General features: G+C 30.7%; 1 protein-coding gene across 1 annotated transcript in view; it reads left to right on the top strand.

The window, feature by feature from the left end:
* The window catches only part of LOC119599793, a 151155-nt gene extending 143315 nt beyond the window's left edge, over nucleotides 1–7840 (top strand). The window contains exon 4 of the mRNA XM_037949665.1: nucleotides 7515–7840. Within this exon, the coding sequence (XP_037805593.1) occupies nucleotides 7515–7693 (179 nt within the window). The 3' untranslated portion in view covers nucleotides 7694–7840. The remainder of the gene's footprint in view (nucleotides 1–7514) is intronic.
* The last annotated feature ends 18410 nt before the right edge of the window (nucleotides 7841–26250 follow it).

The following is a 26250-nucleotide window of genomic DNA, read 5'->3' on the forward strand; positions in this document are numbered from 1 at the left end:
AATACTTTTCACTCAATCGCTATTGTTTTTATTTATTTAATTTTAATAATTTAACGGTTGTATTCATAAAAAGTTAATTTAGGTTTATTATTTCCAGATAAATTTTAAAAGTTTCTATTTTGGTGAAAAAAAAAAACTAAAATCTAGGCATTATTGGATTAATAGATGAATATTTGACAGTATTCCAGTTGGTTAATACTATTTTTGGCAATTTGAAAATGCCCGCCTTTCAATCAAATCATGGCCACAATCATTTTATTTGTCTTTTTCATAGCTTATTCGCTAAATATAAAGCCATGGAGTAATTAAGAGTGTAAATTATATTGATTAGTGTTCCATCAATGCAAAATATCTTCTCCGGCAATAAAATGTAGTCTTTTATCAAAGAAATTTATCAGTATTTGCAAAAATTAATTAAAAATTGTTATAAAAATAAGTAAAAATAACAAAATGTGTATAGTGATGTTTATTTTGTCACAAAATATTCGTTATTCGAATACTTTTAATTATAATTAAAAATATATATGTTATATTTATTCATCTGAACTAAATATATATTTATTGTAGCCATGTATACATTTATTTTTCTTAAAAGTTCGTTCTTATTTTCAAAAATGTGTTATAATCAAAAATATAAAATTAAGAAAACCGACTCAACGAATATTTTATCCTAATTGTTCGCAACACTAACACAGAAAATGACAGCCAAATTGTACAGTGCTACCAAGTTAAACAATAAACAGCACAATAGTTAATGTAGGTTTATTATTTGTTTATGAATACCACAATTTTATTAATAGCTTTTAAGTCTAAAGTGTACTTTAACTATTGTGTGATTTAAATTTAAAATAAGCATTTTTTATGAATACAACTGTAAGACTTTAATTTATTTTCGAAAACTTCTTAATACTTTTTATAATTTTAAACCGTCCTGTCACGGTCGCCATATGTTTAATCAAAAAATAAAAAGACGATGCGGTTTTGGTTTGATCTCTTTAATGGCCACAGAAAGAATGTTCAAACAAAACATAGAAGTTACTTGTTATAGTTAAAGATTTTTGCAAGTACCTATTTACAGTTACAAAATTATAAAAAGTAAAATAGAGCGATAAATAAACCAAATTCTTAAATAAAGTATAATATTGAATGACATTTAAAGGAATGAATTGATAAACATAAAATTAAATTATTATAAAATGAAATATATAATATTAATTAAATAAAATTATTAAATATGATTGCGACCGAACAGTGTTACTATTCACACAACTGATCACTATAAACTTAATATATTTACTGAAATATACCCTGCCAGCAAATTTGAGTTTAATTTTGGATAAATGAACTAAATTTACACTATTTAGGCTCAACTTCATGTTTCTCAGTGCTAAATAAAAATATTTACAAAAACAAAATACGTTGTTACGTTATGGATACTATTTAGATAGCAATTGTTTGCAGGGTAGAAACAGTTTTTCTTTTACATTTTGAGAGCAAAAATAATTCTGCCTTAAATTATCTTGTTAGTGTATTAAAAAGTGCTCTTTTTATACATTTTTATTCTATCTAATTATTATCATTTACGTTTCTTTTTGGTATATTAGATCGAACTTAAATTTTACAAAAATGGGATAAAAATTAGAAAATAATGTATTTTGTTTTTGTAAATATTTTTATTTAGCACTGAGAAACATGAAGTTGAGCCTAAATAGCGTAAATTTAGTTCATTTATCCAAAATTAAACTCAAATTTGCTGGCAGGGTTTTATCTTAATTGTACGCAACACTAGCACATAAAAAGACAGCAATATTGTACAGTGCTGCCAACTTAAACATAAAACAGCACAATATTTAATATAGGTTTATTATTTTTTATGAATATCACAATTTTATTAATGGTTTTTAAGGCTAAAGTGTGCCTTAACTATTGTGTGCATTAAAAGCAAAATAAGATTTTTTTTATAAATACAAGCGAATGTCTTTCGCTTTAATATGAAATCAAAAATTATGTTGGACTTTAAGTAGTTTCAAAGTTATTTCCAATTATGTGTATTACAGAGATCGACTCCGTTTTTCCCTACCGGTTTTTATCGGTTTTTTGAACATTGGTGAACTCGGTTTTTTGAAAATTGTTTTTATATATTTTACTCTTTTTTGTACATTACATACAATAATAGACATTTTCAAATATGTTTATAATATTAAGGTTTTTATTTTATATAAATATTTGGCAAACATACGCATAAGCCGGATTTTTTTAACCTTTTTTTCAAAATAAAACAAGTAAGAGTGCTATATTCGGCTATGACGAATCTTATATACCGATCATCAAATCATGTGCCATAAATTTAAAGTAAATTATGAGCTTTATAGTAATTTTCTGAGGGGGGCCTTATATGAAGGGTAGGGCGCAATTATTGACAGATCCGCATAAAATTTGACAAAGAGTTTTATGTTCCAATAAAATTTGTTAATGTCGAATTTCGCAGCTATATAGTAATATTATAGTAATTTTCTGCAGGGGGCCTTATATGGGTTGTAGTGTCAATTGTAGACCTCACAAAATTTGGCAGACAGATTTTGGTTGCTCTAAAACCTGTTTATGTCAAATTTCATCGCTATATATGCTTTTTTAACTCCGTTATAATCTTTACAGTTTACAACAAACTGCATCAACTAAAAATATTTCTCCAAAATTTCAGCTCTCTAGCTCGTTCCATTTGGACTCTACCGTGTTTTCAACAGACAGACAGACGGACTAACATGGCTAGATATTTCGATGTATTACAAACGGAGTTATGGTGGGTAAAAAAATATTTTATGTGACAGGGATTTTAACTATTTTTTCTATATTTTTAAAGATCTATTATTTTTAAAATTTATTAATATTTTTTGCATTTTAAATAATTTAAATAAGCCTAAAGTACATTATTAATTATAACTGGAATTCGATAGCCAACAATGTACACCTTCATATTTCTTAGACTAAATGAATTTTAGGTGCATTTAAATATTTGCATCTCAATTCTTATCAGTTTGTTATAAATTCTGTTAAATGCATAAAATATTAATAAATTTAAAAAATTGTTTAATATAGAACGTTTAAAAAATTCGAAAAAATAGATGTAATGCCCGTGACAAAAATATATTTTAAATATTATGCATAAAAAGGTTCGAAGGCTCAATCGACTTGTGCACTTTAAAAAAATGAAAACGGGTAGAACAATTTTTCTATGAAGGTAATTAAGCGACGTGACCTCAAAAATTTAAGTTTTTCTGTGTTCCTGGAATTCATGTTATATAAAAAACGCATATTTTATTGCTTTTATTTCTTTTGAATAAAACCGGTTAACCGGTTTTAAGAATAATAATAAACCGAAACCCGGTTTTTTGAAAATGCCATATGTGTGTGGTAGGTTTCATTAAAATCGGAGATGGTAAATCCGACTGCTGTCCGCTTTCACATGGATTCTCCCTAATACTTCTAATGCTCAATATAGAAGTATCACAAATAAAAGCAATCAGAATAAATCGTATATACGACAAAGAAGGTTCCGTTACCCAAATGAACGCAAAACAAACTTCTAGTGGCCAATATAGAAGTCTCACAAATAAGAATAATGAAAATTTGCAAACAAATAATGAAAATAATACGACATTATTTTCATATGCACATGCATTAAAAGAGGGTGCACCCGCACCCGAAACAAATTCTCAAAGATCTATTGAGAATCTAATTCAAATCATGAACAGTTTCATGGCAAATATGAAAAATATGTTTCAACAATTGATGCAGAATCAAAGCATGCTCATGCAGATCCTGCTAAATAAAAAATGAACTCCCTAAGAATTTGTTTTTGGAATGCTAACGTCCTTAGCCAACACAAGAATGAAGTAGAACAATTCCTGCTACTTCAGGAAATTGACGTACTACTCGTCTCTGAAACACACTTTACCCTAAAGAATTGTTTCAGAATTAACGGATACTACACTTACAATACAAAACATCCAAGTGGCAGAGCCTGTTCCTGTTCCATCATTTCCATCCATTATTTTAGTGAGTAAAAAATATTAGACATTTGCTAATGCCAGAATACAAAAAGGACCATATACAGGCCACCTCTATAAATATACCTGATAGCAAAGTTACCTGATATAGATGAGAATACTCATCATCTAGAAGAAGAGAATACTCATTTTCTAGAAGAAGAGAAAGCTCATCTTCTAGAAGTAGAGAAAGCTCATCTTCTAGAAGATAAGATAGGAACATTTCTGGAAGATACGATAACAACACTTCTAGATGATACTAAGAAGTATCGCTGGCGAGCTTTTAGCACGTTTGGAAGTTTCACTCGGGTAACTTCCGCAATAGAAAATGCTTGTAGGAAGGGGTATTAGATGTAACGATTTTACGTCATTTTGAGAATTTTTTTTTTTTTGTTTGTAAATTTAGCCAAATTACGATTGACTATTTTTGATACAAAAATTCCCTATTTTGACGATTTGTTCAATATTTAATGAAAAAGGTAATATTTGTAGTTATTTTATTAATCACATTATTAAATTTTAGTTCTAATTTATGTTCTAAACAAAATATATATAATATATAATTAAAGTAAATTTGAAAAAAAATAAACGATGAAGTGATAAAGTTGATTTATTAAAAAAAATTATTATAATAACATCTTTAGTCTAAATAGTTAACATCGGTCTATATGCATACATATGTATCATCCTACCAAATACCTAGAAAATCGTTTGGAAACTCATAAAAATTTAATTATTTAAAGTTACCAAGAATCATACTCTGAAGTATAGCCAATATCGTTCATCCAACTCCATATAAAAATCTTTAACGCTAGGTAAAAAATATTTGTATATTTTGTTAATGTACTTTTTAAAATCTATGTGGATTCAGATACAATTCGTCATAAACAAGTTCTGGATATTTTGAAATTCCTCTATGAATTTCATACTTTGATCCTAGCCACCATATAATATCGCCATCAGAAAGTTGCTTGAACTTTTTTAATACAAATATTAGTATCCCGATGAAATTTTAGATATCTTCAGATGAGAACCATTGATGTTGGTTGATTTAATAAATTTGATTGATTTGATTTAATAAATTAAACGCCCTAATCAATTTTTTTAGATTTGAATTCATATTTGATCAAAGTCTTCACAGAAAATGACAACGCTCGATCAGAATTTGTACTACACTTCATCAGTTGCATTAATCCCAAACTCTGAATAAATGTATACTCATTGCATTATTTTAACGTAATTAGTTGTGACGATTTATTGACGATTTTTTAACATTTTTGTGACGATTTTGACGTTTTTATTTTATAATTTTGACGATTTGTCATAAAAAAGCCTAATAGCCCTCGTGCAAACATAGAAGCAGAGAACCTTTTATAAAATAAAATGTTTTTAATGAATATGGGTGTAAACACATATACATATGCAATTTTCAGAGGTTGTCTCAGATTTTTGCTCATATCTCCGGTATATATGGACCGGTTTTGCTGATTTTAAATAGCGGCTCACAGCCGGCTAAGCCGCTCGGGGCAGGTCTCTACATACAAGTCGATGCAAAATGCGGCTTGTACTACAAATTATGTATTTATTTGTTATTGTTGTTTTTACTTGATGCAGATATAAAAATATAATAAAATACAAAAATTAAATTAATTGAAATTTTATAAAATTAAAATAAATTCAAACAAGTTAGAATGCTATATTCGGCTGAGCCGAATCTTAAATACCCTCCACCAGCTACTTTTATATTAATACTTTTCTAATTCATCAAATATTTGTAGAAATAAGTCTTCTCATGTCTTAAATAGAAAAATCCAAAGATTTAAACAGCTTAGATCTATTACAATTCCAAGATTTATTGAACATTACAAACGCCATTTTCTTTAATATTTTAATAGCGCTTAGCAATATTTAATAATTTGCATGTATGCATGTGTGTGAAAGATTTAAGAATTTTCAAAATACATACATATGTATATATAATTTTGTTCTACACAAATTGATAATGCAAATAGTTAAATAAGGTTAAAGCGCTTTTAGGGGCAGTTCCTAGTATGGGAGATAAGATCAATTATAGACCGATCGTAAAAAATTCTTTAAGTATCTATATCGTAATTTAGTATAGCTTTATTTGGTAATGAGTAATGTGCGTTTAAGAGATTTTCGTAAAAGGACCTTGTATGAGAGCTATGACCAATTATGGACCGATCGGAAATAACTTCCATAGTAATATTTCTGTGCATATGGGCAATACTTATACCAAATTTTATATGGATATCTTAAATAAGTAATGAGTTATGCGCGTTTAAGTGATTTTCGGGAGGGGACCTTGTATGGGAGCTATGACCAATTATGGACCGATCGCAAGAAACTTTCACAGTAATATTTCTGTGCATATAGGCAATACTTATAGCAAATTTTATATGGATATCTTAATTAAGTAATGAGCTATGCGCGTTTAAGTGATTTTCGGGAGGGGACCTTGTATGGGAGCTATGACCAATTATGGACCGATCGCAAGAAACTTTCACAGTAATATTTCTGTGCATATGGGCAATACTTATAGCAAATTTTATATGGATATCTTAATTAAGTAATGAGCTATGCGCGTTTAAGTGATTTTCGGGAGGGGACCTTGTATGGGAGCTATGTCCAATTATGGGCCGATCCAGAAAATTTTTTCCCTGAATGATTTCTATTGACATAAGATTTTAATTTGTGAAATTTTGTGAAGATATCTACATTCTGACGGAAGTTATTAATAAAAAACCCATTTTCCGGGAATATGTACTTTTGTATGGGAGGTATATGAAATTGTGGACCGATTCTAACAATTTTCAGCAGGGATCAAGCTCTTATGTAGAAACGAATGTATGGTGATTTTCATGGAATTACCTTGCATAGTTTTCGAGAAACTTATATCAGAATGTGTAAAAAATGCTTATTTTTTTCGAGGTTGTTTCAAATTTTGATTCATAAATTTTCCCGCGTTAAACCGATTCTGCTCATTTTCAATACCAAACTGCCTAGGACAATAATAAATATTTTGTGTGAAGTTCGTTCATTTCTGTTGCTTCGTGTTAACGTGAGAATGTTTTATACAGACAGACGGACGGACGGACGGACAGACGGACATAGCTAAATCGACTCAGAATTTCATAAGGTCCAAGAATATATATACTTTGTTGGGTCTCAGATGAATATTTCTTGGTGTTACACACGGAATGACAAAGTTATATATACCCTCTATCACCACTGATGGTGGTGGAGGGTATAAAAATAAATAAAAACTGCTTTTAAAACATAATTGATGAAGGTGATTAAGATTCGGCACAGCCGAACTTGTCAATGTTAAAATTTTGATAGTTCCATAAATGCGATGTTTTTAGAAACAAATTCTTTTATTTTACAAATGTTACAAAAATTTTTGTTTAGATGTTACTAAAATGTATTTTTTATTTTTTTTTACAGAAATACATAAATCAGAAGAAAATGACGTTAATGTTGAAGAAGCTCTACAGGAATTTGAAGAATTACTAAACAAGTTTCAGCAGTTTAAAGATGTTTCTCGAAATATGTGTAGGGAAGAAGTACTCCAAAATGCGGAAAATCTGGCAGAGCTTTTTGCTAATATTTTAAATGAAGATTGAATATATTAAAAAATATATTAAACTATTTTTGAAATGTATTTTATATTGTACACCTATTACGCATCAGTGTAAATAATAGCAAAGCTGCACTTTGTTTAACTTGAGCAAATCTTGAAGTAAGTTATTTAATAAAATGTTCATATTTAACAAATCCTTGCTTACATCTTCTACACACACTGCACATTGGTTTAGAAACTTTTATTTTTGGAAATAATTCGGTATCTCTGAAACTTGCATATATCGCAATGAAATTTCACATGTTTGAAGCTGAGGTGTTTTCGAGTTGATTGACAGTTGTAGGTGATTGAGGGAGGAATGGGGACCAGTGGGTAGCCCCTCAAAGTTGATCACCTCGGGTATTAAATTTGTTTAAAAAATCGCAAAAATCCATTTACGACCTGAATGACCTGAAATTTAAAATATATGTAACTTCTTCTTGAGAAGGTCTGTAAAAAAAATACGCTTGCATGTGTGGGTTAAATAGATATATAATATAACGGATCTTTAACGATTAGTTTTACTTTCTTCGTGCAGGTGGTAAGAAGTGTTGTTGATGACTTCGCTGGTGATTATTGCGGGTTACGCGCAGTGAAGAACTGATGTATTTCGTGGAGATAACCATTCACCAGAACGCATAATTCATCAATGTTGTGTCCTGTCGCCATAATAGTACAGTCGTAGGCATATGAAATCACGTCCACGCCTTGTGGAGGTCCGGGGAGCTTAGAGAGGTAGACAGCACTCCACCTTGAAGTACACCTTGTTTAACTCTAAGGGGTTTGGAGCGTCTGTAAACTCTACGAACGACTGACGGCTACTGAGATAATTTACGATCCATCTCTTCGTATTGTTGGGCATTATGGATTGCAAGATATCCTCGAAGAGTGTGGCGTGACTGAGACTCTAGGACCGTCCTTTCACAGGGTCTCTGCTGATTTAAGCCTTGTGAGATATGAATGGCGATGTCGGTTAATGCTGTGGTGGTGCTGTTCATTATCCGGAAACCATTCTAGTGACGAGCTCCTTTTAGGTGACTGGACCCAGGCTACGGGTATTACGAGTCTGCTCACTGACTTGTTGATAACCATATTCAGGTACTCAACTCCCCGCTCGCCAAGGTGTTTTAACATCAGCATGGATATTCCGTCAGGGTCAATCGCCTTAGATGGTTTGGAGTTGTTGATGACGACTACAACTTCAGCTGGGGTGAAGGGCTGTGATATGTCCGTCACTGGAAGGTTGTGAAGTTTCTCACTTTGGGTGCTCAATGAATTGCCGGCAAAATGCGCGCGAACACTCCTTAGGGTCGGAAATGGGGATGTCTTCAAACTTAATCCCGACCCTGTCATCCATCTTCGTCGTGTTGGAGATAGATATAACTGTTGACCACAACTTTCTAACAACCGAACTCAAGTTGCGGTTCTTAAAGTGATCTAGTCATCTTTTCCGCTTATCCTCATTTACCAACCTGCTGAGTTCAAGGTTCAGCTGGGCCAGTCTTGGGTTGGTCCTCTACAGCCGGTTCTACGTACCGGAATGACCCGAATTATTCAGCCAAGGGCTGTCAACCCCAGCGACAACAAAACAACAATTTCTGTGTTTTAAATATTGTTGGAACAAGTATTCCAAATTTTGCACCAATAATCCAAAAATATTAATTTAGAGATGAAATATATGCGAAAACTTAATTAACTTAGAATTCAAAAAGTGAAATTCTAAATATCTTGACTCGTACCCTCGTAAAGAGGAAGTTTTGTGGTATTAAGATTTTGAATTTGGGCCTCATGGGCTCACAAGGGAAGTAGTCGGAGGTCCGCATATTAGGATCCCTTGGGTATGTTAAATTTTTATTATTTTATGTTCCGATTAAAGACAAAATTACATATAAGAAAACCCTTATCAAGCTCTATAAAAACCTCGTCGCACGTTGGGGTAAACCATGGCAAAAGTGGCGATTAATAGGATTTTGAAAATTGTGTTTTTCTTATCAAAATTAAATACCGTATAAAACTGGACAATATTATGTATAAGAAGCACTAAAAATTATTTAAATTTTATTTCTTGTACATTGTTGTCAAAGTTGAACTTTTTTGAATTAAAAAAAATTTACTACAACTATATTCTTTAATATTCAAGAAAAAAACTGGGCAAATATGTCTAATTTTAAGAAATTAAGATTTTAATAAACGTACCCAGCTCCTTTAACACCTATTACAAAGAAGTTTGTTACGTTTTCTTGTTTAATATCAGTATTTTTATCGTTATTGTTTTAAAAGTAGCCATTAAATATTTACATTAACGTTAGTAATGTTAGTTTGTTTCATAAAATTGTTGCTTTTTAATGTTCCAAAAATATAAAATGTAGGGCCTAATTTCGTAAGTCCCTACGCCTCACTTCACCTATCAATTTTTAAATTTGTATTTGGTAAAACACTTCATTATGACACCTAAACTTAGGGGGTTATTTCGTAAATCCCCTGCGTTGAACGCTTCACCTACACTTCACATTCAAAAGTGAACGCTTTATCAAAAAAAAAGCAAATTTTACAAATCACTTAGTTATTGCGTTGGGGTATCACCTTTAACGACTGAATTGTGTCTTGGATTTAAATTATTAATCGCATATACAAACCAATTATCAGAATCACAAACCCTTATACAGTGCACAGTGGTATAGGAAAAAAAAAAGAGGGAAATAATTCGGTAACTTCTAAACGGTTAATCCGATTTTAATGAAATTTGGTATGCACAAAGAGGAGGTGTTGTCGAGTTTAGGTTTTGAATTTGGACCTTATAGGCCAACCAGGGGCCCGGCGGGGGGTCCTCAAATTAGGACACCTCGGCTATGTTAAATTTTTAAAACGATCCTATTTCTTCATTTGAGTTCCGATTTAAAAAAAATTTCGTATATAGAATCTCCTCATCGAGCACTATAAAAAATGTCGTCGTAGCAGTAAATTATCTCTTATAGTTTAGGAGATATTCGCATTTGAATATTAAAATTTTAAAATTTTTACCGTCCTTACTTTAGTTTTTTTGATAATAGCAGGTCCAAATATTTCCGATTTTCGCCATTTTTTTTTTATTTGCTTAACAACAAGTTTATATACCAAGCAGTGAAAGAATTATGTAAAAATCATGACTGAGTCCAAAGTTATAGGCATTTAAATTTAAAAAATTAAAAAAAGGCGATTTTTTGTCATTTTTTTGGGTAAAAAGTATCTTTTTCTTTTTAAGTTATCTAAAAAGTTTCTAAGAAGATGTATATAGAATTTATACTTTTTGGAAAGCTGACTTTACATAAAATACGATAAATGAAACAAAACCTAAAAATTTTTGATACCGAGGGGACCAGGTCCATCCAAAAAAACCCTATTTTTTATGGAAAATTAAATTTTGAGCAAAAATTCTCAAATCGCATAGTCGATATCAAATTATAGTGACCTGTTTTATATGACCCAATAAGTTCTTAATCATTTTGTAACGGGTTTCGATAACCCCGCCCCTGGTATGGATATAATAGGCAAAAAACCAAAAAATCCCATTTTTGGGATTTTTCAAAACTTTTTTGGGAATTCCGGGATTTCTAATAAGAAAATTCGAAATTTTTATTTAATTTTGGATTTTGAGTAAAAAAATCTACCTAACTGTAAAATTTCATCAAAAAATATTCATAAATAAAATTTTTATTGCAATTTGAAAAATTTGTATCTTCGCAAAAACTGAATAAAAAACATTTTTTAATTTTTTTTAAAAAAAGTATTCCGCGAATTTTTTAATTTTCAAAAATTATATACAGTTTTGAAAAATAGACAAAATTACCTTTCCATTGATATATAACATGCCTACCTAATGTTTTTTTAGTGACAAATTAATTAGGGAAAACTCAACATCTTTTAGAAAATTTGCCTAGCACTATTATTTTCATCCATAAGGTTAACTCTTAAATTTGTTACATATATGGATGAAATAGTGCTAGGTAAATTTTCTAAAAGATGTTGAGTTTTCCCTAATTAATTTGTCACTTAAAAAACATTAGGTAGGCATGTTATATATCAATGGAAAGGTAATTTTGTCTATTTTTCAAAACTGTATATAATTTTTGAAAATTAAAAAATTCGCGGAATACTTTTTTTAAAAAAAATTAAAAAATGTTTTTTATTCAGTTTTTGTGAAGATACAAATTTTTCAAATTGCAATAAAAATTTTATTTATGAATATTTTTTGATGAAATTTTACAGTTAGGTAGATTTTTTTACTCAAAAATTAAATAAACATTTCGAATTTTCTTATTAGAAATCCCGGAATTCCCAAAAAAGTTTTAAAAAATCCCAAAAATGGGATTTTTTGGTTTTTTGCCTATTATATCCATACCAGGGGCGGGGTTATCGAAACCCGTTACAAAATGATTAAGAACTTATTGGGTCATATAAAACAGGTCACTATAATTTGATATCGACTATGCGATTTGAGAATTTTTGCTCAAAATTTAATTTTCCATAAAAAATAGGGTTTTTTTGGATGGACCTGGTCCCCTCGGTATCAAAAATTTTTAGGTTTTGTTTCATTTATCGTATTTTATGTAAAGTCAGCTTTCCAAAAAGTATAAATTCTATATACATCTTCTTAGAAACTTTTTAGATAACTTAAAAAGAAAAAGATACTTTTTTCCCAAAAAAATGACAAAAAATCGCCTTTTTTTAATTTTTTAAATTTAAATGCCTATAACTTTGGACTCAGTCATGATTTTTACATAATTCTTTCACTGCTTGATATATAAACTTGTTGTTAAGCGAATAAAACAAAATGGCGAAAATCGGGAATATTTGGACCTGCTATTATCAAAAAAACTAAAGTAAGGACGGTAAAAATTTTAAAATTTTAATATTCAAATGCGAATATCTCCTAAACTATAAGAGATAATTTACTGCTACGACGACATTTTTTATAGTGCTCGATGAGGAGATTCTATATACGAAATTTTTTTTAAATCGGAACTCAAATGAAGAAATAGGATCGTTTTAAAAATTTAACATAGCCGAGGTGTCCTAATTTGATGACCCCCCGCCGGGCCCCTGGTTGGCCTATAAGGTCCAAATTCAAAACCTAAACTCGACAACACCTCCTCTTTGTGCACACCAAATTTCATTAAAATCGGATTAACCGTTTAGAAGTTACCGAATTATTTCCCTCTTTTTTTTTTCCTATACCACTGTGCAGTGTTGCCAACGGCCGCTAAGTGTTTTTTTTAACTGGAAAATATTTTTATTTAACTGGTTTTAGCGTTTTTAGGCCAATTATTTTTTTAGTATAAGTAACTTGTTTATCAGATGTTTGGATGATTTATCGGTAATCGGTAAATCTAATATAAGAAAATTTGTGTTAAAAAAGAAGAATTTGAAAAAGTGAAAACATTAGTGCAAAAAAGAAAAATACATTAAAAAAAACAAACATTGAAGTATACAAAAGTTGAATATTGTTTTTATAAAAAAATACTTTGTTGGTAAGAAAAAAAAAAAATATAAATATATTTGCAATAAGCGTTATTGTTGGCAACCTCTTTATGCAGGAAAATGAGTAAACCAACCTATAGTCAAAAATTTAGAAAAGAGTGGAAGACAAACCCCCAATTGAGGGATTGGATTAGTGAATCTGACAATGCATCAAAGGCTTTTTGTCGCTATTGCAATTGTAATTTGCAATGTAAATTATCAGATTTAATTGCTCATGCATCTACAAATAAGCATAAGAGAGCTAAAGATGGCTTTGTACAACAAAATAAAATTCCCTTTCAATCATCAAACCATAAAGTTCAAATGAATGAAGCTGCATTATCAATGTATTTTTGTCAACACGGACCTATAGCTCCTGTAGATCATTTGGCGCAGCTTTTAAAGAACCAGTTTGACGATTCTACTAACTGTCAACAAATTCGATTACATAGAACCAAGTGTTCCAAAATTGTTTAAAATGTTTTGTCAATACACTTTAAGGAAGACTTACAGAAAGATATTGGTGACTCACATTTCAGTCTCCTTTTAGATGAATCAACTGATATTGAAATAGTTAAATTACTTGGTAAGTTTATTGCTGAATTTTAAGAAAAGGCTTTTTTGAGTTTCCAAAGTAATAATTCGGACCCAACTAATCGCATTAATGACTTAAACATAGCAATAAATTCATTAAAAAATAAAATATGTGATACTGCACAACAATTTGAAATTGAATTGTTTGAAAATTATATTAAGCCAAATGGTTATTTGGGCCACCAGTTTGAAACTCAATTGTGTAAACACAAAACCAATGGCACTATAACATCTGAATGGAATCGGAAATAAGACAACGATATGTAAATTTTTGTGTATCACTGTTGCAACAATTGATTCAAATGTAAATAACTATATTATTTATTTTTGTTTACAACTAATATTTTCTAAACTTTCAGGTTACCGAAAAATAGGGACATTTTGTCCAAAATAGACTCCTTTTCTGTAAATAATATATTTCAATTAAAAAAGGAAAATGTTAATCCATGTTTGGAACATTTTGGATGTAGTCCAGAAAAAATTTAAAAGATTTTAAATCATCTAGGTAATATCACATTGTTAGATGGAAACATCTTTCCTATACTACATCTGGTTTGAAGTTTTGCAACACGAAGATTCCGCAGGAAATAAAATATGTAAAAAAATAGCAGATTTTGCTTTGCAAGTTCTTTGCATGCCGTGGTCCAATGCGGAAGTAGAACGAGTTTTCAGTCTGCTAAATATTGTAAAATTCAAATTAAGAAATCGTTTACAGCCTGAAATGGTGAATGCAATTTTGACAGTAAAGTAAGAACATAATATAATTCCATTTGAATATGTTTTCATCAAAATTTGTTTCAGATATGGACTTCGTCGCCATGAAAAATGCTGTTTTGATTACGAAGTGCCTAAAAAGTTTTTAAATTTAATTGGATCCAGTGAAATGTATTCTTGTTCTCAAAACGATAATTTTGAATGGATTCTGGCGTTTTTCAAAACTCAATCTGGTGGGATGGGACCTAAAAGTTTTGGAAACACTGCCCTTATATAATATAAAACTACATTTTTGACATATATTTTTAGTCCAAATGGATTGGAAAAATGGTTAATTTGAACAAGACCAGATTTTCCGCCATTTAAGCATTAAACTGTATTAGAACGAGCAAAATACATTGTGGTTGATGGTATTAGTGTTAGACATATGATTTGACACAGGGTTGGCAAAATTGGTGCAATTGTACTTTTTTACAATTCAATCCTCAAAAGTACAATGCTACATCAATGACCCATTTTGTACAATTTGAAATTCATTTTCTTACTGAAATAATAATCTAAAATTGTACTTCTGACATAAAGTTCAAAAGTTGGAAGTCCTTCTATAAATTCTGAAGAGGAAAAATATAATTCTTGTTTATATTCTCTCATATTGTTTAGAAACCTGAAAGAAATTACAACCAGACAAGCAGAGTAATAATTTTCCACAATTATTTAAGCCCCCTTCACACAAGCACACAAGTAATATGATCTGTCAAAATTTTTAGTAGAAGAGAACGGATGGGATCGTTTAAACGCAATATGTAACGAAATCATCACACATTGCGAGAGAATACGGAAGGAAAATTTGACTGTCGTATAGCACTTTTCCTTTTTTTGAAATGATTAAAAAACAAGCAAGTCGCATTAGATCAGGGATGTATTTTTATGTAAAACATACAAAAAAAGTGAAGTAGCTGTTTCCATCTAACTTTGTTATTCCTTTATACCAATCGTGTAAACACAAAAAATATAAATCATACTACTTTTATTCTCTTTTTTGTCATACGGATGGAATTTCATTTTGCTTTTTCATTAGATTTGTCGTACGTAAAGTGTGATCGTCTGAAGGGCCCTTTATTATTTATTTAGGACTTATTTTATCCGATTTTAAATAATTTTAAGGGTCTGTGCTATTTTGAATAGACATTTAAAGTACATTTTACTATACTTTGGCGTAGTCTAATGAATTTTCTATGGTCTGGTCTATAAATTAGTCTAGGGGCTAGTCTATGAAGCAGCCTTTGCGTTATTTACCGACTATCCTATTATCTAGTACTTAAAGTATAGTCTATAGGCTATTCTATTATCTAGTTTATAAACATCTCTATGTATTTGCCTTTAGTCTAATATATAACATTATAATATATAGACTAGTATATTGTCTAGTCTATAGAGTAGTCTATTGTCTAGTTTATAGACTACTCTATTGTGTAGACCATAGGGAGTCTATAGACTCCCTATTAGTCTATGGACCAATCTGGTGACAAAATGGACTTGTTTATTTACTAGTCTAATGACTAATCCAGCCTATAAATACAGATGAACTGTTAATTTTGAAAATACTTCATATTGATATATAATTAAAAAAATGATTTGGTGCAAATTGAATTAAACAAGTTAGAGTGCTATATTCGGCTGAGCCGAATCTTAAATACCCTCCACCAGCTACTTTTATGTTAATACTTTTCTAATTGATCAAATATTTGTAGAAATAAGTTTTCTCATGCCTTAAATAGAATGCATGTGTGTGAAAGATTTAAGGATTTTCAATATACATATATATAATTTTGTTCTACACAAATTGATAATGCAACTAGTTAAATACGGTTAAAGCGCTTTTAGGGGCATGACCTAGTATGTGAGATATGATCAATTATAGACCGATCGTAAAAAATTCTTTAAGCTAAATTTCTCTACATAAAAGCTATATTTCAGTCAAATTTTGTATCTACATATGTATATCGTAATTTAGTAATAAGTAATGTGTGTTTAAGTGATTTTCTGAAGGGGACCTTGTATGGGACTGACCGCACCCATGTTATGAACCAATCGTGAAAAAATCTTGAAATATAATTTTTGTATACAAAACTAATATTTCTGACAAATTTTTTATTAATCGTGAAAAAATCTTGAAATATAATTTTTGTATACAAAACTAATATCTCTGACAAATTTTTTATTAATAGCTTTATTTGGTAATGAGTAATGTGCGTTTAAGAAATTTTCGTAAAAGGACCTTGTATGGGAGCTATGACCAATTATGTATATAAACACAAAATTCTTCAAAATTCTTTATCTATATCATTATTTGGTAATGAATATTGTGCTATGAGACCTATGACCAAATATGGATCGATGGTAAATCAATTTTAAAGTTTAATTTATGTATATATGATATGCTAAATATTGTAAAATTCAAATTAAGAAATCGTTTACAGCCTGAAATGGTTAATGCAATTTTGACAGTAAAGTAAGAACATAATATAATTCCATTTGAATATGTTTTCATCAAAATTTGTTTCAGATATGGACTTCGTCGCCATGAAAAATGCTGTTTTGATTACGAAGTGCCTAAAAAGTTTTTAAATTTAATTGGATCCAGTGAAATGTATTCTTGTTCTCAAAACGATAATTTTGAATGGATATTAATTAATTTATATGAATGTATACATACATATTTTACTTAAAAATTAAATTCATATTAGATTTGTAAACAGTTTTGTTTAATAAAATCGGTTTTCTACCAAATAAACTTTAACGGTAAAAGCGTTTTTATTTGTGGATTTAGCGGATTCTGGCGTTTTTCAAAACTCAATCTGGTGGGATGGGACCTAAAAGTTTTGGAAACACTGCCTTTATATAGTATAAAAATACATTTTTGACATATATTTTTAGTCCAAATGGACTGGAAAAATGGTTAATTTGAACAAGAAAAAGAAATCCAGCTCTGATTGGCTTAAGTTTACAATTTTTGTGTTTTCTCTAAATTCGTGAAAGTTTTTTATATTTTTCGAGTGATCCAACGCTAATTAAAAGCTATAAGATCAACAAACTTATAAAGCTAAGTACATATTTTATATAAGTATTCTTAGCCTAGTTACAAATTGTGGAATATCAGTATAAATTTATTTAAATTAATATTCACATAAATTACAACAACACTAACAACATAGTCTTATTTACATCTGTTGTCATTCTCCTTTTTTTCTTATTCCCCTTTGTTTTAACAAAGTTAAATATCTTGTGTAAAAAAACTCAACTGTGTGATATTATCCATTATAAATCATACTGCTCTCCAATACAACACTAGTTGGTTTGTGTATTGACTAGTTTCCATTTACCACCGCCATCTGTTGTCGAGTAGTTACTTACTACCCAACGAACATATTTTTGTTAATTAATTTTTTATTATAATGGATTGCCTAAATTCAAATTGTAATATCTCTGGGAGTGAACGTATGGTTTCTTGTTGGTTATGCCTCGGAAATTATCACTTGAAATGTAGTGGCCTAAGGGCACGTGATGCTGATTCAATTTCCGATTCTACTAAATCCATGCAGTGGACTTGTCCACAGTGTAAAAATCTTAATGTTGAATTTTATAATTTTTTCAAAAGTTTTAAAGGTTAATTTGAAAAAATTTGTAAAGATTTTATATCTCTGCAAGATAAATTCCAGAAATTTGGTGAATTATTCACAAACTATCCTAATTTGGAGAATATTAGTATGGTTCAGAATCCATCTTCTCCAAAACGTAAAAGGACATTGGATAAATCCCCAATTATTCCTTTAATTTCTCATCCATCCTCAAATGCAAACTATAACGAGAACTCTAATACACTCGCAATACCTTCAATCCAATTTGGCGTTAATTCCGGTGAATCCTCACCAATAATTGTTTCGCCAACAATATCCACAATATCAGCTGAACACAATGTTGCTGAAACTAATTATACATTTCCTCCAGACAATAATCAGGTTTTAGGTGCTCCCCCAAGTGATGTACCTGAACTTAACGAAAATCCTCCTAAAGAACTTCGTACCATTCCACCCACGAAGACAATTTATGCAACTCAGTTCTACTATGACACTACAGTAGAGGACATAAAATATTACATAAAAACGAAATTCAAGAATTCACTTCCTGATGTACTTGTCTATAAAATAAACTCCACAAAGAGGACATCTTTCAAAATAATTGTTCCAGCTGAATTATTTGATCAAATTGTTAATCCGAAATTTTGGCCCAAAAACGCACTGGTTCGTGAATTTATTTATCGCGAAGAAAACGTTGCACGACTTCCTTCTGCTACAAGACAAATTCCAAAAAACTAAATCAAAATCATGATCTTATTATCGTTTATCAGAATGTTAATGGTATTAATACAAAACTCCAAGACTTTTTTCGCAATAGTTACGACTTTGAATTCCAGGTATTGGTGTTAACTGAGACTTTGCTAAATAATAATACACATAACTCTGAAATATTATGCGATAAGTATCAAATTTTCCGTCGAGACAGATGTGGTAAATTAGGAGGTGGTGTCCTAATTGCTGTTTCAAGTAAATATCCTGTTGATGAAATTTTATTTGATAATACATTCAATATCGAATTTATAGCTGTTGCTATAAAAATTTATAAATATTCCATATATGTCACATGCTCATACATACCACCCAATTCCGATTTTCAACTTTATGATAAACATGCATCAGTAATTAAATCCATCGCAAATAGTATCCGACTTATGGACAAATTAGTCATACTAGGTGACTTTAATCTTCCAACAGCATCCTGGCTATCCTTAGATGATACAGACTTCTTAGTCCCAATTACCCCAATTAATTGGACAGATGATTTCCTGAAGTCAATTCTTGATGTTAATGTCTTTCAAATAAATAATATTCTGAATCAGAATAATAGACTGCTTGATTTGGTATTCGTAAATAACCCTGCTCAATTTGATTTAGCACGGATAAATCCATTATGTTTACCTGAAGATCGTCATCATCCGACAATCCAATTATCCACACAAATTCCATTATCCCGTAAATCGTTTAGTGTTGTCCAGACACTATGTTTTAAACGTACAAATTACCAAATGTTGAATCAAGTATTATCAAATATTAATTGGTCTGAAGTTTTATCAGTTAGCAATGATGGAAGAAACTTTGATCAAATAATCCAAAAATTTTACTCCATAATACATTTGAATATACAAAGTGCAGTTCCTCTAATTAAACAGACAAAAATTAATGGCCCCTCCATGGAATACTAGAACACTGGCCTGGTTGAAAAATTGTAAAAACAGATGTTATAAAAAATTTAAAAGAACCAATAACCTAATTGATCAATGTAATTATTATGTTGCCAGAAGTCGTTTTTGCCTCGAAAACAAAAGATGCTATAATAACTACATCAACAAAATGAAGTTAAACATTAAGGTGAATCCGAAATCATTCTATAATTTTATTAATTCCAAACGAAAAATATCCTCATATCCGACTGCTATGAAAGTAAATGGTACCGTTTTTTCTGATGATGTTGAAATAGCTAACTGTTTCTCTGATTTTTTCGCATCAACGTTTTCATCCAAAACGTTAACAGTACGCAATATCCGTACGTGATTCCACAACAATCTCTGATAAATATATCCTCTATTGACTACTCCAGTGTCTTAAAAAGTCTGAAGAATATAAAGTGTTCATTCAGCCCAGGTCCTGATGGCATTCCCAGCTGTATCTTAAAGAATTGTGCAGAAGTTCTAGTAACACCGCTTACCATCCTATTTAATAACTCGCTTAAATTCAATAATTTTCCAATGATTTGGAAAGATTCCTATATAATACCTCTACATAAATCTGGTAACCGAAATGATGTATCCAATTATAGAGCTATAGCGAAACTTAGTGCTATTCCTAAATTATTTGAGAAAATCATAACTCAGTTATTATTCCAACAAATCTCATCAATAATATCTCCTTTACAACACGGCTTTTATAGTGGTCGCTCAACATCAACAAATCTTATGGAACTAACATCCCACATAAATTATGGATTTGTTAAACGTCATCAAACCGATGTATTATATACGGATTTTAGCAAAGCCTTCGATAAGGTTAATCACAAATTGTTAATAATGAAACTTGATAAAATTGGATTTTCAATGAACTTCCTAAATTGGATTCGCTCCTACCTTCTAAATAGGAGACAATGTGTTATCTTTAACAATTCCAAATCTAAGAACATTAATGTTATTTCCGGAGTCCCACAAGGAAGTCACCTTGGTCCTCTTCTATTCCTGCTATTTATCAACGATCTCCCTAATTCCATAGAACATAGTAAAATCCTTATGTATGCAGATGATGTGAAAATTTTTGCTCATTATACAACAAAATCAAAACTACACATCTCCAATCCGACCTTGATCAAATTTCATAATTGGTGCTTAGTCAATTTAATGGAATTAAATTTGAGAAAATGTCATCACATGTCCTTCGCAAGGTATTCTCCGTCCATAACTGACTACTACATTGGCGGCGTCAAATTAAATCTGTTGAATCAGTCATAGATTTAGGGGTTAATTTTGATCGAAGAATCAATTTTAATTCTCATATTATTATGACTGTCAACAAGGCAACTGGTGTCCTAAGTTTCATAAAACGTTGGGCAAAGGAATTTAATGATCCTTATGTGACAAAACGTCTATTTACAACATTAGTTAGACTATTCTTGAATACGCATCTGAAATCTGGGATCCCTCAGTACAACGTATACCTTAGAAACTTGAATCCGTGCAAAAACAATTTCTCATTTTTTGCCTCCGAAATCTCAGGTGGAATCCTGACACAAACCTACCTCCATATCGTAATCGGCTTGCGCTTATTAAGCTTCCAACATTAAAAGTAGAAGAATGGTTTCTAATGTCACATTTTTATTAAACTTATTACATGAAAAATTTAACTCTCAATTCCTTCTTTCGAATATCCGCATTAATGTTCCAAATAGACCACTTAGGTCTTATGTTCCATTATATATAGAATTTAATAGGTCAAATTTTATAAATTTGATCCTCTCCGAAGAATATGCTTAGAAGTCAACCGCCTATACGATCTCATTGATTTTTCTACGCCCACGAATGAAATAAAAGCCAAACTGATTATTATCTTAACTCAAATGTATATGTTTATAACTGTTTCCAATAATAATTTCTTCTGTTATATTATATATTGTATTTTATATTTATATTATAATTGTTTTGTGCTCAGCTGTATAAAAAAAATAATAGTTGAATTAAATAAATAAAATAAATAAAAAAAGACCAGATTTTCCGCTATTTAAGCATTAAACTGTATTAGAACAAGCAAAATACATTGTGGTTGATGGTATTAGTGTTAGACATATGATTTGACACAGGGTTGGCAAAATTGGTACAATTGTACTTTTTTACAATTCAATCTCAAAAGTACAATGCTACATCAATGACCCATTTTGTACAATTTGAAATTCATTTTCTTACTGAAATAATAATCTAAAATTGTACTTCTGACATAAAGTTCAAAAGTTGGAAGTCTTCTATAAATTCTGAAGAGAAAAAATATAATTCTTGTTTATATTCTCTCATATTGTTTAGAAACCTGAAAGAAATTACAACCAGACAAGCAGAGTAATAATTTTCCACAATTATTAAGCCCCCTTCACACAGCACACAAGTAATATGATCTGTCAAAATTTTTAGTAGAAGAGAACGGATGGGATCGTTTTAAACGCAATATGTAACGAAATCATCACACATTGCGAGAGAATACGGAAGGAAAATTTGACAGTCGTATAGCTCTCTTCCTTTTTTTGAAATGATTAAAAAACAAGCAAGTCGCTAGATCCGGATGTATTTTTATGTAAAACATACAAAAAAAGTGAAGTAGCTGTTTCCATCTAACTTTGTTATTCCTTTATACCAATCGTGTAAACACAAAAAATATAAATCATACTACTTTTATTCTTCTTTTTGTCATACGGATGGAATTTCATTTTGCTTTTCATTAGATTTGTCGTACGTAAAGTGTGATCGTCTGAAGGGCCCTTTATTATTTATTTAGGACTTATTTTATCCGATTTTAATAATTTTAAGGGTCTGTGCTATTTTGAATAGACATTTAAAGTACATTTTACTATACTTTGGCGTAGTCTAATGAATTTTCTATGGTCTGGTCTATAAATTAGTCTAGGGGCTAGTCTATGAAGCAGCCTTTGCGTTATTTACCGACTATCCTATTATCTAGTACTTTAAAGTATAGTCTATAGGCTATTCTATTATCTAGTTTATAAACATCTCTATGTATTTGCCTTTAGTCTAATATATAACATTATAATATATAGACTAGTATATTGTCTAGTCTATAGAGTAGTCTATTGTCTAGTTTATAGACTACTCTATTGTGTAGACCATAGGGAGTCTATAGACTCCCTATTAGTCTATGGACCATCTGGTGACAAAATGGACTTGTTTTATTTACTAGTCTAATGACTAATCCAGCCTATAAATACAGATGAACTGTTATTTTGAAAATACTTCATATTGATATATAATTAAAAAAAAATTATTTGGTGCAAATGGAATTAAACAAGTTAGGGTGCTATATTCGGCTGAGCCGAATCTTAAATACCCTCCACCAGCTACTTTTATGTTAATACTTTTCTAATTGATCAATATTTGTAGAAATAAGTTTTCTCATGCCTTAAATAGAATGCATGTGTGTGAAAGATTTAAGGATTTTCAATATACATATATATAATTTTGTTCTACACAAATTGATAATGCAACTAGTTAAATACGGTTAAAGCGCTTTTAGGGGCATGACCTAGTATGTGAGATATGATCAATTATAGACCGATCGTAAAAAATTCTTTAAGCTAAATTTCTGTACATAAAAGCTATATTTCAGTCAAATTTTGTATCTACATATATCGTAATTTAGTAATAAGTAATGTGTGTTTAAGTGATTTTCTGAAGGGGACCTTGTATGGGACTGACCGCACCCATGTTATGAACCAATCGTGAAAAAATCTTGAAATATAATTTTTGTATACAAAACTAATATTTCTGACAAATTTTTTATTAATCGTGAAAAAATCTTGAAATATAATTTTTGTATACAAAACTAATATCTCTGACAAATTTTTTATTAATAGCTTTATTTGGTAATGAGTAATGTGCGTTTAAGAAATTTTCGTAAAAGGACCTTGTATGGGAGCTATGACCAATTATGTATATAAACACAAAATTCTTCAAAATTCTTTATCTATATCATTATTTGGTAATGAATATTGTGCTATGAGTTATTTGGTAATGAGTAATGTGCGTTTAAGAAATTTTCGTAAAAGGACCTTGTATGGGAGCTATGACCAATTATGTATATAAACACAAAATTCTTCAAAATTCTTTATCTATATCATTATTTGGTAATGAATATTGTGCTATGAGACCTATGACCAAATATGGATCGATGGTAAATCAATTTTAAAGTTTAATTTATGTATATATGATATGCTAAATATTGTAAAATTCAAATTAAGAAATCGTTTACAGCCTGAAATGGTGAATGCAATTTTGACAGTAAAGTAAGAAAATATATAATTCCATTTGAATATGTTTTCATCAAATTTGTTTCAGATATGGACTTCGTCGCCATGAAAAATGCTGTTTTGATTACGAAGTGCCTAAAAAGTTTTTAAATTTAATTGGATCCAGTGAAATGTATTCTTGTTCTCAAAACGATAATTTTGAATGGATATTAATTAATTTATATGAATGTATACATACATATTTTACTTAAAAATTAAATTCCTATTAGATTTGTAAACAGTTTTGTTTAATAAAATCGGTTTTCTACCAAATAAACTTTAACGGTAAAAGCGTTTTTATTTGTGGATTTAGCGGATTCTGGCATTTTTCAAAACTCAATCTGGTGGGATGGGACCTAAAAGTTTTGGAAACACTGCCCTTATATAATATAAAAATACATTTTTGACATATATTTTTAGTCCAAATGGACTGGAAAAATGGTTAATTTGAACAAGACCAGATTTTCCGCTATTTAAGCATTAAACTGTATTAGAACAAGCAAAATACATTGTGGTTGATGGTATTAGTGTTAGACATATGATTTGACACAGGGTTGGCAAATTGGTACAATTGTACTTTTTTACAATTCAATCCTCAAAAGTACAATGCTACATCAATGACCCATTTTGTACAATTTGAAATTCATTTTCTTACTGAAATAATAATCTAAAATTGTACTTCTGACATAAAGTTCAAAAGTAGGAAGTCCTTCTATAAATTCTGAAGAGGAAAAATATAATTCTTGTTTATATTCTCTCATATTGTTTAGAAACCTGAAAGAAATTACAACCAGACAAGCAGAGTAATAATTTTCCACAATTATTTAAGCCCCCTTCACACAAGTAATATGATCTGTCAAAATATTTAGTAGAAGAGAACGGATGGGATCGTCTAAACGCAATATGTAACGAAATCATCACACATTGACAGAGAATACGAATGAAAATTTAATTTTTTGAAATGATTCAAAAAACAAGCAAGTCGCATTAGATCAGGGATGTATTTTTATGTAAAACATACAAAAAATGAAGCAGCTGTTTCCATCTTACTTTGTTATTGTTTTATCTCCAATTGGAGTTGTCCCTGTCGGAGACGAAGACGAAGGCTATGATTTTTACTCGCAGGAGAAGGATACATGGTATCACCCCAATACGTGTGAATGACAGGCCCGTTGACTTTGTGAATTCCTTTAACTTTCTGGGCTTTGTATTCCACCCCAAACTTTTATTGAGGATCCACGTTGATATGGTGGTATCACGGACGTTTGACTTTGTCAATGCATTGCGATCACTCTGCGGGGTTTCTTGGGGGTCCGACCCCAGTTGTCTGATAGGACTTTATCTGGGAGCGGCTCGACCAATCTTGGAGTACATGGCGGTGCTTCTTCTTGACTGTCCAGCGTCTTATATGTTAAGACTTGACAGGGTCCAGTGGAAGTGCCTGAGAATCGCTTTAGGAGCAATGAGCTCAACGTATTCCCTGGTTTCTGGAGCAGATGCCCAATGTAAATTCGCTACCTCAGCGACTTGCATTTATGGCTGACGGCACGATCAACAAGATCATATCGAATAGGCTCCACCCTGCTCGCCAATTTATCATTCAACTGTCGAATAACAACATCAGGTCCTCATACGTCACAAAATTTCTTGACAAGTACTGTTCTCATGATATGTTTGACACTAGTGTTCACTCAATGTATTTTGTGCCCCTCAAATCACTTTGGCTAAAGCCCACTGTGGAATATCTTCCAATTGGAAAGGCCAAGGCAACACATATGGCGGTGAAATTACTGTTCGAACACTACGCATTGGTTAAACTTGCTTCATATCGTAGGATATATACCGACGGAGCAAAGGCTCCCGCAGTTGTGGGAAGCGGTGTATGGTTCCCAGATCAGAACATTGAGGCATGTTTTGTTTCTAACCCAATTCAATCGGTGTTTATAGCGGAAGCTGTGGCTATCTACGAGGCATTGTGCCTAGTAGAGCTGCAAGGGTCTGGGAGGTTTGTTGTTATATCCGACAGCATGTTGGTTTTACGGTCTATACAATCGTTCCCTGACAGTAGGACTAGTCCTCTGATATATAAGA

This window comes from Lucilia sericata, unplaced genomic scaffold (assembly GCF_015586225.1).
Source record: "Lucilia sericata isolate MDLA Ls3-8-SP2 unplaced genomic scaffold, ASM1558622v1 Contig000088F_arrow, whole genome shotgun sequence".
NCBI classification, from domain to species: Eukaryota; Metazoa; Arthropoda; class Insecta; order Diptera; family Calliphoridae; genus Lucilia; species Lucilia sericata.